This window comes from Gorilla gorilla, chromosome 5 (genome assembly GCF_029281585.2).
Source record: "Gorilla gorilla gorilla isolate KB3781 chromosome 5, NHGRI_mGorGor1-v2.1_pri, whole genome shotgun sequence".
Taxonomy (NCBI): Eukaryota; Metazoa; Chordata; class Mammalia; order Primates; family Hominidae; genus Gorilla; species Gorilla gorilla.
Genome location: NC_073229.2, coordinates 191547840 through 191565906, shown reverse-complemented (window position 1 = coordinate 191565906; position 18067 = coordinate 191547840). Strand labels below are relative to the sequence as shown.

The window sequence follows — 18067 nt, the reverse complement described above, 5'->3', positions numbered from 1 at the left end:
CTCAGATCGCGGACAGAACACTCCAGCCACGTCCTTTCTTGTCTTCCTGGTGGGTTGCTTATCCACAGGACAGCTGAAAATCACCTTGGAACAAACCCACACTGTTGGATTTAAGGAGCCGTGTTTCACAGTCCTTTCTGCTGCCCCAGTAATGCAGGTGGACCTAGTGAAGCTCTTCACCAAAATGCGTGTGTACTTGGCCCAGCGCCACACTCTGGCTTGTTGGGATCAAGGCCTGGAGGCTGGAAGGGGTAGACTGGACCCGAGGCCAGGCCGGGGCATTGCTTAACAGAACAAATACTGATTTAATGGAGGGGAGACAAACAGCAACTCACTTTGGTGTTCTTGGCAGTGCAGAATTATAAGCTAGTGGCATGTCACGTCACTGCAGGACTCTTAGCTACGTTACCAATAAGCATCAAACAGCATTTGTTTAAACTGTCCCCTGGATGTGTGGCAGAGCCGGTGTTTCACTGAGCTCCCCAAATGCACATCCCATTACCAGAAATGCACAGTGACTTATCTGAACTTACATGAATTTTAAAATGTATTTACACATTAAATGAAAAGGAGAACACTGGGACAAATATCCCCGCAATATTCCATACGATAATTCTCTAAATGCTCCCAATGAATGTGATCATTCATATTTGGTTTTTGTTCTTCCTGAGCTATGTGAATAGTGGACTTAACTCTCCTTTTCCTTATATGGACACATGATACTCTCAGGGAAAGCCTTGTTGAATTGTGCAAACAAAGTTACCTAAGGTCAAACAAAGAGTATGAACGTCCAAGTCCGATGAATGACTGGAATAAAGACTCCCTTTAATAAGGGATGCTAATTTAAATTGAAACTGTTTCTGTCTTTCTGTACAGGAAAAAGTAATTTTTTTCAAAAATAAACCAAATTAGCTTGGCATGATGGCTCACCCCTGTAATCCCAGCACTTTGGGGGGCCAAGGTGGGCGGATCACTTGAGCTCAGGAGTTCGAGGCCAGCCAGGCCAACATGGTGAAACCCCATCTCTCCTAAAAATATAAAAATTAGCCAGGTGTGGTGGCACATGCCTGTAGTCCCACTACTCAAGAGGCTGAGGCTGGAGGATCACTTGAACCCGGGAGGCAGAGGTTGCAGTGTGCTGAGATCACGTCATTGCACTGCAGCCTGGGTGACAGAGCAAGACTGTCTCAAAAAAAAAATGTTGGGGAAAATATTTTCACATACTTGAGAAGCTCCTGTGGACTTTGTACTCACAATCGTCATGTATGAGTGGCATTTTAGTACCGTGTTCCTGCACTCCTGGGCAGGCTGGCTCTCCATGCAGCACAGCACACACACAAGGTCTCTGTTCTCTATTTTTTGAAAAAGCTGGAAATTTCATGTAGCTTTGGCTACATCTCAAGAACAGCTCTCTTCATTTTTGTTTTTCTAAATAGCAAGTTAGATTTCTAATTTTATTCTCCCCAAATGTGTGCTTTCTTTTAAGAAAATATGTGGGATGTAATCCCAGCACTTTGAGAGGCCGAGGCGGGTGGATCTCCCGAGGTCAGGAGTTCAAGACCAGCCTGGCCAACATGGCGAAACCCCATCTCTACTAAAAATACAAAAAATTAGCCAAGTGTGGTGGCAGGCACCTGTAATCTGAGCTACTCCAGAAGCCGAGGAACAAGAATTGCTTGAACCCGGGAGGCAGAGGTTGCAATGAGCCAAGATCGTGCCACTACACTCCAGCCTGGGCGAGGGAGCAAGACTTTATCTCACCAAAAAAAAAAAAAAAGAAAGAAAGAAAGAAAAAAAAAAAAGAAAAAGAAAAAGTGTAGGCCAGGCACGGCGGCTCATGCCTGTAATCCCAGCACTTTGGGAGGCCGAGGCAGGCATATCACCTGAGGTCGGGAGTTTAAGACCAGCCTGACCAACATGGAGAAACTCCGTCTCTACTAAAAATACAAAATTAGCCATGCCTGGTGGCGCATGCCTGTAATCCCAGCTACTCAGGAGGCTGAGGCAGGAGAATCACTTGAACCCCAGAAGCAGAGGTTGCAGTGAGCTGAGATCGCGCCATTGCACTCCAGCCTGGGCAACAAGAGTGAAACTCCACCTCAAAAAAAAGAAAAAGAAAAAGAAAATATGTGGGACACGTACTTTCCTAATTAACGACACTGAATAAAACCCAGTTTTATTTTAAAAACGAAGTTGTCCTCACCTTTCAGTCATCACTGCTCAATTTAAAGACTGATCATTACAGTCTCCCACATAGAAGCAGGTCAGAGGACTTCACCATTCAAGCCCCTCCTTCCTGGGGCAGAATTGAGGAAGCCCGGGTCACTGTCCCACTGGGCTCCAGCCATCCCCCCGCCTCTGCAAGGGGAGATCTGTGCCAGGCACTCCTCTCTGCTTATTCCCTCGGACAGCTAATGAAGGATGGGTGCAGTTGCCACGGCAACCCTTCCCCGCCAATGCGCTGCCGTGAAGATACAGAATGTCTAGTCTAAAAATACTCTTTTGCCCTGACTTCTCTTCAATGCCCCATTCACTTAACTGTCTGCTTTGACCAAACAACATCGCTGGGCTTCTCATCCACATCCCAGTGTTTGAGGACGGGAGCAGCATCCTGGTCTCTTTAACCCTGGGCCACCTGGGAAGAGGAGGCAGACAGGCCAGGCTGAGAGCAATGCTTTGTCTTTCTAAATACAGCTTTTATTTTGAAATAGTTTTAGATTTACAGAAAAGTTGCAAATGTAGTACAGAGAGTCCCCTTGAAAGGTACCAACCTATAGATCCAACGCATTTTACCCCGTAGGCCCTGTGCCAGCTTCCCCAAATGCTGAGCATCTCACAGAGCCACGGCACATTCGTACAGCTAGGAAGTAACGCTGCCATGTGACAGTTAGTGGGAGGACAGCCTTTATTTGGGTTCCTCCAGGCTTCCCACGAGGGTTCTTTTTTCTGTGCCAGGATCCTGTCCTGGATTCCCTGTTGGACTCAGTCATTGTATCTTCTGGCTGCTCTGTGACAGCTTTTCATTTTCCTTGTTTTTCATGACCTGGACCCTTTTGAAGAGCACTGTAGTTTCTAGACTGTTCCTTAATTTTGGTTTGTTTGCTGTTTTCTCATGATTAGGCTGGGGCTGTGGGTTTGCGGAGGACAGCTCCCTGGTGAGGCGCTTTCTTGTCCCGTCATATGGGGGATACAGGAGAGGGACAGGCCTCCTCACCAGCGATGTTAACCTTGATCCCGTGGGCTCCGTGGTGCCGGCCACATCTCTCCACTGCAAACCCACTGCCTTCCCTTTCCACAGGCGGTTCTGTGGGAGCGAGTGCCCAGGGAGCCAGCAGTCAAGAAGACAGCAGCTAATCTCCACCCTGAGGAATGTCTATGTGTACACTGTAATTCTTCCATAAAAAATACCTGTCCCTTCTCCCTGATGTATTTATTACTCAATCATTGATCTGCATCAGCATGGGCTCATATATTTACTCTACACTTTGGGTCACCATCCATTGCCACATTATTTCTTCTGTGGCTGCTTTGAGCTCTTTCCCATTGGCTCTTCTGTCCTTCTGATGGGCCATAAATAGATATAGACACGTGTATATGGATTTTCTTTTCAGTGCATTCTTACTTTCTAGCACTAGAATGTATTCCACACTTATCTTTTGTATTTTTCCCTTCTCTAGGGCAAGAATCAGCATTTCTCAGAGGAACCCACATTTGTTTTGTTGGAGAATTATATTAGAAGCCAAGATTTGAGTGCGGGCTGTGCTCGTGGCTGCTGAGGTGCCAGACAATTTTGAACACAAGTATGTGAGCTAGCAGACCGTCTAGCTCTTTCTCTCTTTGCTGTGGATCTCCCCTTTAGGGCCAGATTTTGGAACCAGACTCCGACAATAGGAAGTTCTTCATGTGACACATACGAAGCATTGAGGGCCCAGGAAGTTTAAGTTCATGAAAAACCTCAGAGGGCTGAGCAGCACGTGTCTGCTTAGGAGGAAGCTGAGCTGGCCTTGAACCAACCAGAACTTGATGAAGGGAGATGAGTCCCTTTCTTGGAGGACAGCAATTTCTAATCATGGCAGCACAATCTAAATTTCATCTTGAAATCTTGGAAAGATACCAACCCATATTCCCAAAAAGTTAGCTTAAAATTAGAGTTGCCTGTATTACTAGAATATTTATAACCTGGATCCATTGGCTCTGGTTCTCCGACCTGCCTGGAGTGCAGCCGGGCACTTTTAGCCACAGAACGTGGCGTGGTCTACCACTTGTAGCCACGGTGTCTCAACTTGCATTTTCTTCCCTCAACCTTGGTTTGGGATCCAGTGCCAAGAGTCACCCTCAAAAAAAAGACAAGAGGTGTTTAGAATAGTCTTAGAAGCCACAACTAAATCTAAATTTGGTTACTTGATTCTCCTTGGGTTGTTGCTTTTATTAAGGTGGACACTGTGCACTGTGGGACAAGAAGGGTGCCTTCTCCTGAGGGTTCCAAAGAGCTTCTTGTTTCTTGAATGTTCATAAGCTGTTTGCAATGTGAATCTTAGGGCTCTAAGCGGGGGCTCCCTGGCTGAAAGCACATATCTGTGTTGGTCCTTAGCAGTAGAGGAATATTCATAATGTGAGTTGTTTTGTATAAAACCAATTAACAAAGCCTGGGACCAGCTGCTTCTCATAACTTTCTTTATATCCAGAGAAAAGCCTTTTTTTTTTTTTTTTTTTTTTTTTAAAAAAAAAAAAAGCACCTCTCTGGATGGGAATAGAACATCCCTGGGGCCTTGTTCACAGGATGTTTGTAACCGTGCTTTTGAAAGGAGAAGGCCCGCCCCCAGGAAGGCAAGTGCCTGTGTTCCAGGGTGTTTATCTGACACTTTCCTTCTTGGAGGGAATCCCTCTCTCACTGACATCATCTGTTTGTCTGGGAGAGACCGGAATTCATCCCCCCAGGCCCTCCCAGGGCCAGGGCCCTGCTAGCTGGGGACGTGGCTTCCCAGGCAGTGTTTCACAGCCCTTGTCATTGCTCTCCCTGTAGCCACAGCTGGACAGGTGCCCTTGCCAAGCACAGGCAGTGCTGTGCCTCCCTGCATACGGCATCATCTCTAGGACTAAGGAGGGGTGGGCAGAGCTTGTCTTTGGGAAGACGGTTTGCGCTGAGCCAGGTGCCATAGAGTTTACAAAATTAAACGAAATCCTCCCTGCCTCAAGGACCCCAGGGCTCGCAGTCTGGAATCCTCTTGGGAACCACATGCTTCTGGCCCTGGTTTCAGCCCCTGAGTACAGTCACCACACACCCTGGCCCACCAGAACTTGGTCGGCTCCTGACCCTGTTCCTGTCTCTGCTCCCTCTGCCCACTTGGCCTCAGCCTGTGGAGGGTTTTCCTGAGTCTGTGTGGCCGGCCGCCTGGGGGGAGTCCCAAAAGGGGCCACTGCATTTAAATCACAAGCAAGAGGCTGCTTCTCCTGCGGTCCCTCGCTGGGGGGCTGTGCCTGCCTATGGGGGCCACTAGGCCTTGAGTGGCCTGCAGGGACCCCCCATGTGTGCCGGTGCTGGGTTCTGAGTTACTGCCGAGGGTGAAGCCCTTCCCACTGGGTGTCTAAAGGCTGAAGGCACGAAGCTGTGGGGTGGAGATTGCAACAAGCTCAGGTTGCCCAGAGTGGACGCTCATCTTCCCGCATGGGGGGTGCACAGGGCCTCGCCCCTAGCCTTCCAGGCCCTGGTGCTGCCTCGGACGCTGCTCCTCTGTGTGCTGTAGCCTGGCTTGTGTGGGCAGAAGGGGCTGGAAGGACCTGGCTCTTCAGTACTGGTGGGGCCATTCCTCCCCCACATCCTCTCTCCTATGTTTTGAAATGTCAGAGACGGGGAAGGGAGGAGGAAAGGAAAGAATGGCACTCACCTGGCCTGCTTCTGGGCTAGGGGAACGCTACATGAGAGGGGCTTGAGGGGACAGTGTAAAGCCCTGGAGGGGACCAGGGGATCACCCACCATGCAGGGGCCTTCCTGGGCATGGTGGGAGGAAGGCAGGCACGTGGGGAGGAGCCTGCCATGCCCAGGAGGTGAAGGGGGTCCTGGGTGGAGGAGGGCTGAGGATGTACTGGATGCTCTAGAGGGTCCCTTGTTGGTCCAGGTGTGGTCACTGCCCGGCCATCTCTAGCTGTTCTCATCCAGGTATCTCAAAATATGACTACACAGCAAATAGGACAGAAACATTAACTTGCCTTCACTTACAAGTATTGATCAGACCGTGTGAGTCAGCCTGGGCTGCCAAAACAAGTACCACAGATGGGACGGCTTACACCACAGACCTGTCCCTCAGGGCCAGAGGCTGGAACTCACAAGCCTGGCAGACCAGACAGGGCCCCCCCCGAAGGCTTCATTCAACATAACCACCTCTGTAAAGCCCCCATCTCCAAACACTGCCACATCCTGAGGAACTGGGGGCTAGGACTTAACTCTGTGAATTTGGGGAGACAGGATTCAGCCCGTGGCATAGACCTAGGTCATTTCTCCCCAAACCTTAAGGCAACCACCTGAGGGGTCTTTAACATCCCCCCAGGGCTCACTTCATAGACTTTAGACCTTTCTTGGAGGCACAGGTAGGAGTCCCTTGACGTGGAAGCTGTGCTTAGGGAACAGACTTTGCTCTTCAAGTCTCCACATGGGAATGAAACCCCCACCCAGCAGTGATTTTGCTGACTCTGCTGCAGTGATCTGAAAATTTGGAGGTGAAGATCTCTTCTCTGCTAAGGTTCGGTACACATATCTGACGACATTCCCTAAGGGAAAGGATGAGTGTCTTTACCCGTGTGATTGTTACCTGCGTCTGCTATTGCTTTTGGAGGCTGGTAGGCAGCCACAACTCACCTCGGGCGAGCTTCATCTCCGGGCTGTGTGCCCCTTGTCTGCAGAGTGAGGGGAGGGGCTGCGACTCCTCCCAGGGCCGGGGTCTCCTGGGTTCTGCTTCACACGGGGACGATGACTGCCCCCTGCTGGGCATGCCACTGACTCGCCACTGACTTGCCACATCCACAATGTGAAATCCCTGTTTGTTCGTTTGTTTGTTTCTGATTTAGTTGAGAAAATGGGGCAGTGGGAAAGCTGTGCTCTTTTCACGAACAGGGTCACTGTGGGGCCCGTGGCAGAGCTCTCACGCCGCTCTCTCCTCTGCAGCTCTCTACGGCGTTCTGTTTGAGAAGAGCAAGGAAGCTGCCTTCGCCAATTACCGCCTGTGGGAGGCCCTGGGCTTCGTCATTGCCTTCGGGTACAGCACATTTTTGTGCGTGCGCATCAAGCTCTACATTCTGCTGGGGGTCCTGAGCCTGACCATGGTGGCGTATGGGCTTGTGGAGTGCGTGGAGTCCAAGAACCCGATCAGACCCCACGCTCCAGGACAGGCGAAGCAGGCAGAGGATGAAGAAATACAAAAACGTGAGAGCAGTGAGGTCCGAGGAGGATGAACTCAGAAAGCACCAGCCAGAGAGTTTTCTTAGAAGATGCCTCAGGACATAGAGCGGCTCCTCATCACCATCTCAGCACAATTTGGCCATTCTGAAGAGATCATATTATTTCACTCTTTATGTATTTTTTTTCTATTCTAACAAATTTTTAGTCCACCATCTTAACAGAGATCAAGTGTATACATGAAGGTATCAGTTAATTTAATTTCAGATACAAAAGAAAAAGGTCTAACGTACAATCAGCCAATTAGAATTTGCCTGAAATCATAGACTCACCCTAGTTTTATTGCTGTAGTTGTTTTTAAGAATTGGAAGCCTGCTTAAAAAATGTAGTTGAGCCCCATAATTTTACAAATGGGCGAACTTTTAAACTTCTAACTCTACTTGGATTAAAACCTCATACATTTTACAAAGGGGTCCTGACAAGTCAGCTGACTCAACCTCACAGAGTCAGGGGGTGACAAAGCCAGACTGGGGCTCAGGATTCCTGAAGCATGTGGGGTCTGCGTTTCTAAATAGAGACGGTTATTTAATGGACTCACCTCCTGCCCAAGTACTGTTGTGCTAAGTACTCACATGGACACACACACACGCTTCATCACATCAGTGCTTTAGTGTGCTGTGGCCTTCGCAGACCTTCGAGAGCATTTCAGATGAAGATGCTACACATGTCTGTTAACATGGAAAATGGTGCCGGGCACGGGTTGGGTGATATTTGCCCATCTCACAGTCATCGTCTTGTCCCTTGGCACCCGGTCTCCTCTCTCCCTTGTTCTTCCTAGCAGCGCTGCTGGCCGCCGATCTCCAAGGCGTCTTCCTTGTCCAATATGCTCGGGTCCTCTGACCCTCCCCAGCCCTTCCCAGAGCCCTCCCTCCCCAGCACCCTTTCCAGTACCCCTCCTCACTGGCCCCCTTCAGTCCTCCACCCACACCTCCCTCCCGGGCCCTCCCCCTGGCACCCTCAGCCACCTCCCTGCCCCTCTCCTACCCTCCCCCAACTCTGCAGCCCTCCCTGGCCTCTCTCTTGCCTCTCCTTGGCCTCCCCGGCCCTCCCCAGTATGTGTGCCTGGAGCTTTGTTTCTCTTTTGTTCCTTTAACCTTAAGCTGCTTCCTTCCCCTTCCCCTTCCTCTTCCTCCCCTTCCTCTTTGGTTCACACTGAGGCTTCCTCTAGACCTTCTCGGTCTTGTCTGTGGCTCTCCCACCTGCATGTTGTTCATTTATTGTTTGTATGAGCATCTCCTCCTCCTGGAACTTCAGCTTTCTAGCGTCTAGTACACAGCACTAGCAGGTGCTTCATATGTGTGGAAGGAAATGGGCCTCTCCATGAAATTCCAAATGCTTCCTTCACTCACCCTCATTCATTAGGCCACTGGCCACCTCTGACCATGGGAGGGGGAGCAAATGCCACCCGGCCCTGGCCTTTTCTCCTTCCAGTCAGTGACAGCCAGGTGCCCAGACAGGCGATGATCAAAGGCAGAGAAAAGTGCAGCTGCCATGAGCTAATGCCTCCTGGCCTCTCGAATGTTACCTCTCAAGCTGCCCCACGCCGAGCTGTGCATTTTCTCCCACCTGTTAGAATTCCCCCGATAGCCCAGTGTCTCTGACCACCAGCAGCCTTCTTCTTGTCACCCAGGCTCACGTGCCCTTCATGTGGGACGTGCTGCCCTCTCCCCAGCCTGACTGATCAGGGAGCAGGCCCTGCCATCCCTTCTCCTGTCTTTGGATCCTCCGCCTCCGTTCCATTCCCTCTCAGTTGCTTCCTGGTTGACTGTCCTCCATGCAGGGCTCGTCCTGTCCTCCATCTGGGCTATCAAGAGGGGGATATTGCTAAAGCACAGGACACTTCACCCTCCAGCGCCCACCTAAAGAGCACAGTCTTACCCCCTGGCCGGGACAGTCCAGGCCTCCGTGAGTTAATGCCAGCTGCCTCTCTAGCCTTCCGTCCGTTTCACCAGACTTCTCTGTCCAATGCTTCTGTTAAATACCGAGGTCCTTCCCTTGTGGGCCCTTCGCTCATGCTGCTCCTGTGTCTCTATCCAAACCACGTTCACCCTCCCAGACCCAGTGGAATGCCGTTAACTCTTTGCAGGCTTCAACCATCTTCCTAAAGCTGGGCCTCTGCACTCTCTAATCCCTGCCCTGCTTTGCCCTCTCCTTTCCCGCCTTGCACCACGGGCTGCCCGGTGCCATCCCTGTCCGTGGGACCCATGGCCGTCTTGCCCAGCGCCATGCCTGTTTGTGGGATCCATGATGGTCTTTGCAGCTCCCACAACAGGGTCATGTCAAAAGGAGTCCAGTCTGGCTAGGGTATTTGTGTAGAGGGCGTTCAGGGCGTTCATCGAGGGTAAGGTGACATGTCACGTCCCCTCCACTTGGAGGTTTAGGATTTTGTGAATTGATGATGGGCACTCCTGGTGCTCCTCAGGATAAGTCTTATTTGGAACTGGTCTTTGGTTTCTCAGTCTGCTCAGAGCATTTTGAACCCTGTAGACCCTAAGTCAGTAGGAACTCCTTAGACCTTCGGGGGTAGTGAGACCTTTGCAGAATGTCCTGGAGACAATGAACTAGGCCTGCTCATGAGGTGTGGGGGGCACTAAGGAGTGAGCCCTGGGCCTAAGGCTGCAGGGGAGGACCCAGAGCTGAGAGGAGCTGGGCAGTGCGTGTGCATGTGTCCAAACCAGTGTGCATCTGCGTGGCTCCAGCCAGCCGTTCAGAAGTGAGGTGGAGCAGGGCAGCCTCTCCAAGTGCTCCTGGGACAGAGAGCTTGCTAGTTTAGAAGAGTCCAGTTGGGGTTGCAGGATCATCAGAATTCTGCTCAGAGACTGAGCCATGATCGTGTTCTGCTGCTGTTGATGCTTACAGGAAAGTGCCAGGCTCTGTGACAGGAGCCTGAGCCTCCTCTGAGTCACTGGAGGGGTTCAATCAAGCTCAACGGAGGGTCTGTGTGACAGGAGCCCGAGCCTCCTCCAAGTCACTGGAGGGGTTCCATCGAGTTCGACGGAGGGTCTGGTTTTTGGGAGCGGCCAACTGGAGCTATGCAGATGCCCTCAACACACAGCACTACCCCACTGCTATGCACCCGACCAGCGGCTTGTCTGGACAGCCAGGCTCTCCCTGAAGGTGGCTGGTGGCACTGGGGACTTTTCTGATTTCTTCATCCTTTGCATTTTGGAACTGAAGCATTTGTGCCTGCACCCAAGTGTCCTGGTGAGAGCCTGGAGAAAGAGCAAAGCAGATTCTAATCTCTTCCTGGTCCCGGGGGGAGGGTGTGTGGCTGGGTCCCTGGGTCGTATGGGTATTGCGAGCCCAGCGTGTGCTTAGTGGGAAAGTTGAACGGTAACGGGACTTCAAAGCAAATTTTTGGTTTTTCGGGTCTCCAGATAGCATTTATTTCGATCAGATCATCTACACACTACAGAAAAAATAGTTTCTCTCTCTAGTTTTCACATGACTGCTAGTGCGTCCAGGTCACTTTGATCACAAAATCTTTCTAACCAATTTCCAGGTTAAGGGTCCAATCTATGAAACTCTTAATAGGAGCCTCACTTTCCATTATGTCAAAGCAAATTAGTTAACCTCACTCTTTTTAGTATTCAGTGTGTAAACTGGGAATATTCCTACTTCACAAAGAAAAATTAAAAGAATGTGTATCATAAAATGCTATCAAGAGCTATACAACGGAACAATAAGAACAGCCATCCCCTAAACCAAGCTTAAAATGCAGTGCTTTTCTATCAGTCCCTGAACTGCAGTGCACTCTTCTAAGCTTTCATAACATTTCATTCATCAGTCTTAAGTTTCCATGGCCCAACTCCCAGGACTCAGAGAGAAATACGCCCTGTTTTTACTTGATCAGAGATTTAATGAAGGCAAGATTGTTAAAAAATATAATGTATGGCAAAATATATTACAAAAAATTTTCTAAAAACTAAAGATCTATCTATAAGAAAGCCCTTAAATATAGAAATTAAAACGTTAAGAGCATATAATGAAGAGACAGGGAGGGTGCCGCTGACCCAGATCTGTTGCCCGTCTGCAGTTACTATCACATTCTAAGATTAGCCCTGAGCTTGCTGGCAGCCACGGCAGAAAAATAAATGCAAATTATAAAATAGTCAGTTTTGATAAAAAGAGGCCTGCCAGCATCACAAAAGAGATTCGTTTTCTAGGTCCCAAAATATAAGGGGATTTTCATGTGGGTCCCCAGCCAAAAAACATGGAGCGAGTGTAGTGGACACTCTTCTCTGATGGGTTGTTACGGCTGTTTGGTGATTGTGATCTTTGCTAACTGCAATGATCTCATTGGAACGTGATTCTCTGAAGGTGTGTGAGCAAGGTCTGCTAATGAGACCAGGAGCGTGCACCCTCCTGAGATGAGGGCCGTCCACGCCTGGGCTTGAGGCCTCTGTAGCACCCGCCTAGCCTGGGTCTGTTTAGTCAGTGACTCATCGCTACCTTACCCCAGTGAAAGCCGTGATGCCGAGATAGCTAACCCGCAGGAGCTCCAAAGCACTGAGGTGTCTGGCCTTTGTCAAGGTACTTGAGTCTGTTCCAGCTTCACAGACAAATAACAAACAGACATTACTTCTTTTCCCCAAGTTCATTTCCAGGCCCAAGTCAAAACTGCCGGAGTCCCCGGGGCCCCACTCCAGTCCCTCTGGAATGTTGTTTCTCTCAGAAGTTCCCGGCCCACCTTCTCCTAGCATCCCGAGGACAGATCACGCCAGCTGAAAGAAGACCTGAGTCTGGGGAAGGAATCAGGAAACTTGTCTTCCTTCCTCCTTCCCCCTTTCCTCCCATGGGGTCAGCACCCTGGAAGGCAGGAAATCCAGAAGGAAGCACGTGTGTGGTGGGAATCGTTCTTGAGAGAGCTGCGGGTGCCATGGGGCCAGCCACGCTCCTTCCCCCGAGACCACCTGCCCAGGCCCCTGCTCAGCCAGACCAGCACACCAGCGGCCGGAGACGTGGTGCCCTGGTGGACAGGGGCTGTCACCGTGGCCTCAAGGAACATGCATGGGCAGAGAACAGTCTCCTATGGTGAAAGACAGATACCGCCGTGGGTTTCCCCTGGTGACTATAAAGCCTCCATCCTACCCATGTTGCAAATGTCCCACTCTCTGCTCCCTCCTGTGCCTGACTCACTATCCCTGTCTGGAGAGCATCTGTCTGACTCCCAACACGACGCGCCCTCCCTGAGTCCCTGACTCCCTCCCTTTCCTTAGTCATTCTGTTTCCAAAAATAAGACAAAACAAAAATCTACAGAGGCGTTTGACCAGACTGCTTTGGAAGGTAAAGTCTCACACCGGGAATGCAAAGCAAGTTATCTATCTCCCATGACGCCTCCGTCTGCCTGTCCTGATGCGTGTGGGCAATAGGAAGGCTCCTTCCTTAGGGAATAGTTCTTTCCTGCCCATTGCTGGCAGTGCAGGCTTTGCTTCATCTCCAGCCATGGCCTAAAAGAGCACCAATGACAGGGTGGGCCTTTGAAAATATGGCCCTGAAACCCAGAGGGTTTACCTGTTCAACTTGGAAGTGTGCCCATGGGCACCCGTGTGTGTGTGTGCACATCCGATGAGCTGCACAGTCCACACACTCAGCTCCGAGGAGAGCACAGCGGCCTTGAAGAGAAGCAGATTCGGGAACCTCACATTCAATACTGAGCCATGGATCTCACTCGGCCTCCAAGTACAGGAGAGAGCCCTACCCACCACCCCTGTCCCTCCTTCCCAGGCCTTCCCGCCAGGCCAGCCCCCTTCCAGGGCCATCCCCTCACTCCTCCCTCACCTGCCCAGTCCTGCAGAAGGCAATTGTGATTTCTGTTTTTGCAGCAACCTTTCCTGAGACCTCATCTATCTGTTCCACTTCCATCCTTAACCCTGACAAATTCCAAGCAGGTCTCATTCTCATCATGCAAGAAAATTATCTAATAAGCAAATTAGGATATTTGTTCATTCATCCAACAAATATTTACTAAATGTGAAGCATTTGCTAAGTGCCACACATTGACCTAGATATAGTGAATCAAGCAGTCATTGAACGGCAATGTTTTGTTCTCAATAAGTTTCTATTCTACAGAAAAAAATGTAAAATCGGTTTGTGGGTGGCCAGAGGCAGGAAGAGCAATGGAATAGGGCGAGGGCATGAGGACAGACATGGCACAGCTGTGTGCAGGGCGGAAACACCGCTTCCTCTGACGAGGTGGTGGGAGAGACTGCAGCACCCAGCGGGAAAGCCAGGGAGGTAAAGGGGGGGCTGGGGTCTGAGACGAGGCCCACGGAGGGGGCCCAGATCGCGCAGGGCCCAGCACCGAGGTAAGGCCCTTAAGTTTTATTCTGAGCCACATTGGAACCCATATTCATTTCCTGGTCTGTCGTAATAAAGCACCACAAATTTGGGTGGCAAAAACAGCAGGAATTCATTCATTTCTCACAGCTTAGAGGCCAGAATTCTATCAAGATGGCAGTAGGGCCAGGCCCTTCTGAAAACCCTAAGGGAGGGTACTTCCTGGCTCTTCAGCTTCCGGAGCTGCGGGCCATCCCCAGTGTTCCTTGGCCCGTAGATGGACCACTCCAATCTCTGCTGCCGTCTCCATGCGGCCTCTTCCCCATGTGTCTGTATCTTTGCTCAGCCTTCTCCTCTGTGTCTCTGTGTCTAGTTCCTCTACGAAGAGGAACTTCATGCCACTGGTGTCCACAGAAGGACACTAGTCATATTGGATTAACCACATCTGCAACAGCCCCATTTCCAAAGGTCACACTCTGAGGTTCTGGGAAGACATGAATTTTGGGGGACACTGTTGATCCCAGTACAGAAGCCACTAGAAAGCCTTGATCAGAGGAGTGGCATGAAGTGACTTCTTTATAAAAAGATCATTCTGGCTACAAGATGGAGAAGACACCATCAGCCCAGGAGTAAGACAAAAAGGCTAAGTTAAGAAGCTCTCAAATCGCCCCAGCAAGAAACAACAGCAGCTTGTACCAGGGTGGCATGATTGGGTGGTCATGGTGGCAGGAGAGGTGCTGAGAAGTGGTCAGATTTTGGATGTTCTTTAAAGGTAGAGTCTAGGGAGATGCCAGTGTAGAGAAAGACAGCCATGGAAAGCTCCAGGCCTTTGGCCTAACAAAGACCTGGAAGAATGAAGTGGTCGTTTACTCAGACTGAGGAAGCCTCAGTGAGTAGCAGGTTTGTGGGGTAAAAAAATCAAGGTTTGGTTCTGGGTAAGTTAATTTCTGCATGTGAGCAGACATTCAGGTGGTTTTGTTGAGGGGCAGTTAGATCCATAGGACTGGCACCTACTGGAGATTCCATCTGGAGAGACAGGAAATTGGAAGTCAAGAGACCGGCTGTGTGGAGTGAGGATGGAGGAGAGCAAAGCGTGGTCATCGGAATCCTTGGGCCTTCCCGGCTTTAGAGGTCCAGAAGACGGGGAGGAGCCAGAAACACAACCAGTGAGATAAACGAAGACCCAAGAGTTCGTGCTAGCCCAGGGCCCAGCGAGAGGTGATCCCAGAAAGACTGACTTGGTGACAGCATCGGTTGCTGCTGGAATGTCTGCTTAGACACGAACTGAGGGTGAGTCATGGGTCTAGCAGGGATCATGTCACTGGTGTCCACGGCCAGAGCAGCTCAATGGAGTTTTGGGGATGAAGACCTGAATCAAGTGGCCTAAAGAGACCAGATAAAAAGTGTGGCTGGTGAGGGTGCCCAGCCCCTCCTGGAGGGTTTCCCAGAAAGGAAGCAGTAGCTGGAGTGCAATGTGGAGGTCAAGGGTCCTGACCCAGGGAGAGATTTGGGGATTGGGAAGGACTGGGCATTACAATAACTGTAGTTCAAATTACTCACATGATATTTACGAGGAACACTAGAATAATCATGCAGGTTAGTGGCTTGTTCAAGCCACACAGCTGGCTAGTGGAAGACATAGGACTAGAATCTGCTTTCATAACTGCTGGCCCAGATGCTTTTCTACTAAGACGCTAGTTAACAGTAATAACTCCAAATGCTCTTCTTCACCTGCAATGTGTGCACTTCAGTTTTGAAACTTGTCATTGAATTATAACACAGATACAGAAAATGCACAATTACGCCCCCCCTTATCCTTCAGGGACACAGTCCAAGACCCCCAGTAGATGCCTGAAACCACAGAGAGTACCAAGCCCTGTATGCACTATGACATTTCTCAGGCATGCACGCCTATGACAAAGTTTAGTTTAAAAACTAGGCAGGATAGATCTGGCAAGATGGCCAGATAGGAACAGCTCTGGTCTGTAGCTCCCAGTGAGACCAACGCAGAAGGTGGGTGATTCTTGCATTTCCGACTTAGGTACCCTGTTCATCTCATTGGGGCTGGTTAGGCAGTGGGTGTAGCCCACAGAGGGTGAGCAGAAACACGGTGGGGTGTCACCTCACCCAGAAGGTGCAAGGAGTGGGGGGCCTCCCTATCCCAGCCAAGGGAAGCCATGTGGGACTGTGTTACTCGTCCAGATACTACGCTTCTCCCATGGCTTTTGTAATCTGCAGGCCAGGAGACTCCCTCATGTGTCTACACCACCAGAGCCCTGGGTTCCAAGCACAAAAATGGGCAGCTGTTCAGGCAGACACTGAGCTAGCTGTTGGAGGTTTTTTTTTTTTTCGTTCCCAGTGGCAATTGGAACCTCAGCAAAACAGAACTGTTCGCTCCCCTACAAAGGGGGCTGAAGCCAGGGAGCCAAGTGGTCTCACTCAGTGGGTCCCACTCCCACAGAGCCCAGCAAGCTAAGCACCACTGGCTTCAAATTCTCGCTGGCAGCACAGCAGTCTGAAGTTAACCTAAGACACTGGAGCTTGGTTTGGGGAAGGGCATCCGCCATTACTGAGGCTTCAGGAGGTGGTTTTTCCCCTCACAGTGGTAACGACTGAGTGGAACTCAACATAGTGCAGCAAGGTGGCTGTGGCCAGACTGCCTCTCTAGGTTGCTCTTCACTGGGTAGGGCATCTCTGAGAGAAAGGCAGCAGTCTCAGTCAGGGGTTTATAGATAAAACTCCCATCTCCCTGGGACAGAGCAACTGGAAGAAGGGGTGGCTGTGGGCGTGGCTTCAGCGGACTTAAACATTCCTGCCTGCTGGCTCTGAAGAAAGCAGCAGATCCTGACAAGGAGGTTCTCCAAGCAAAGTGCTTGAGCTCCACTAAGGGACAGACTGCCTCCTCAAGTGGGTTCCTGACCCTCATGCCTCCTGACTGGGAGAGACCTCCTGACAGTGGTTGACAGACACCTCATACAGGAGAGCTCTGGCTGGCATCAGGCCGGTGCCCCTCTGGGATGAAGCTTCCAGAGGAAGGAGCAGGCAGCAATCTTTGCTGTTCTGCAGCCTCTGCTGGTGATACCCAGGCAAAGAGGGACTGGAGTGGACCTCCAGCAAATTGCAGCAGAGCTGCAGAAGAGGAGCCTGACTGTTAGAAGAAAAACTAACAAACAGAAAGCAACAACAACAACATCAACACAAAAACTCCATCCAAAAAGTCATCAGCCTTAAAGATCAAAGGTAGATAAATCCACGAAGATGACGAAAAAACAGAACAAAAATGCTGAAAATTCCAAAAACCAGAATGCCTCTCTTCTTCTCCCAATGATCACACTTCCTCTTCAGCAAGGGCACAAAACTGGATGGAGAATGAGTTTGACTAACTGACAGAAGTAGGCTTCAGTAGGCGGATAATAACAAACTCCTCTGAGCTAAAGGTTCATGTTCTATCCCAATGCCAGGAAACTAAGAAACTTCACAAAAGGTTACACGAACTGCTAATTAAAATAACCAGTTTAGAGAGGAACATAAATGACCTGATGGAGCTGAAAAACACAGCATGAGAACTTCATGAAGCATACACAAGTATCAATAGCTGAATTGATCAAGCAGAAGAAAGGCTATCAGAGATCGAAGATCAACTTAATAAAATAAGGCCAGAAGACAAGATTAGAGAAAAGAATGAAAAGGAACAAACAAAGCCTCCAAGAAATATGGGACTACGTGAAATGATCAAACCTACAATTAACTGGGGTCCCTGAAAGTGATGGGGAGAATGGAACCAAGTTGGAAAACACACTTCAAGATATGATCCAGGAGAACTTCCCAAACCTAGCAAGACAGGCAAACATTCACATTCAGAAAATACAAAAAACACCACTAAGATACTCCTCGAGAAGAGCAACAACAAAACGCATAATTGTCAGATTCTCCAAATTTGAAACAAAGGAAAAAATGTTAAGGGCAGCCAGAGAGAAAAGTCAGGTTACCTACAAAGGGAAGCCCATCAGACTGGATATCTCTGCAGAAACCATACAAGCCAGAAAAGAGTGGGGGGCCAATATTCAACATTCTTAAAGAAAAGAATTTTCAACCGATAATTTCATATCCAGCCAAACTAAGTTTCATAATGAATAAAATCCTTTACAGACAAGCTAATGCTGAGGGATTTTGTCACCACCAGGCCTGCCTTACGAGAGCTCCTGAAGGAAGCACCAAATATGGAAGGAAAAAACCATTAGCAGCCACTGCAAAAAACACACCAAAATATAAAGACCAACGACACCATGAACAAATTGCAACAAGTAATGTGCAAAATAATCAGCTAGCATCATGAT

At 49.7% G+C, this 18067-nt stretch overlaps 1 protein-coding gene across 1 annotated transcript; it reads left to right on the top strand.

Moving 5' to 3' along the window:
• The first annotated feature begins 6777 nt into the window (after nucleotides 1-6777).
• Nucleotides 6778-7983, top strand: LOC129534483 (protein unc-93 homolog A-like). The gene is made up of 2 exons (XM_055391624.1): nucleotides 6778-6898; nucleotides 7109-7983. The coding sequence occupies exons 1-2, from the start codon at nucleotides 6778-6780 to the stop codon at nucleotides 7444-7446; spliced, it is 459 nt and encodes a 152-aa protein (XP_055247599.1). The 3' UTR covers nucleotides 7447-7983.
• Nucleotides 7984-18067: the final 10084 nt, after the last annotated feature.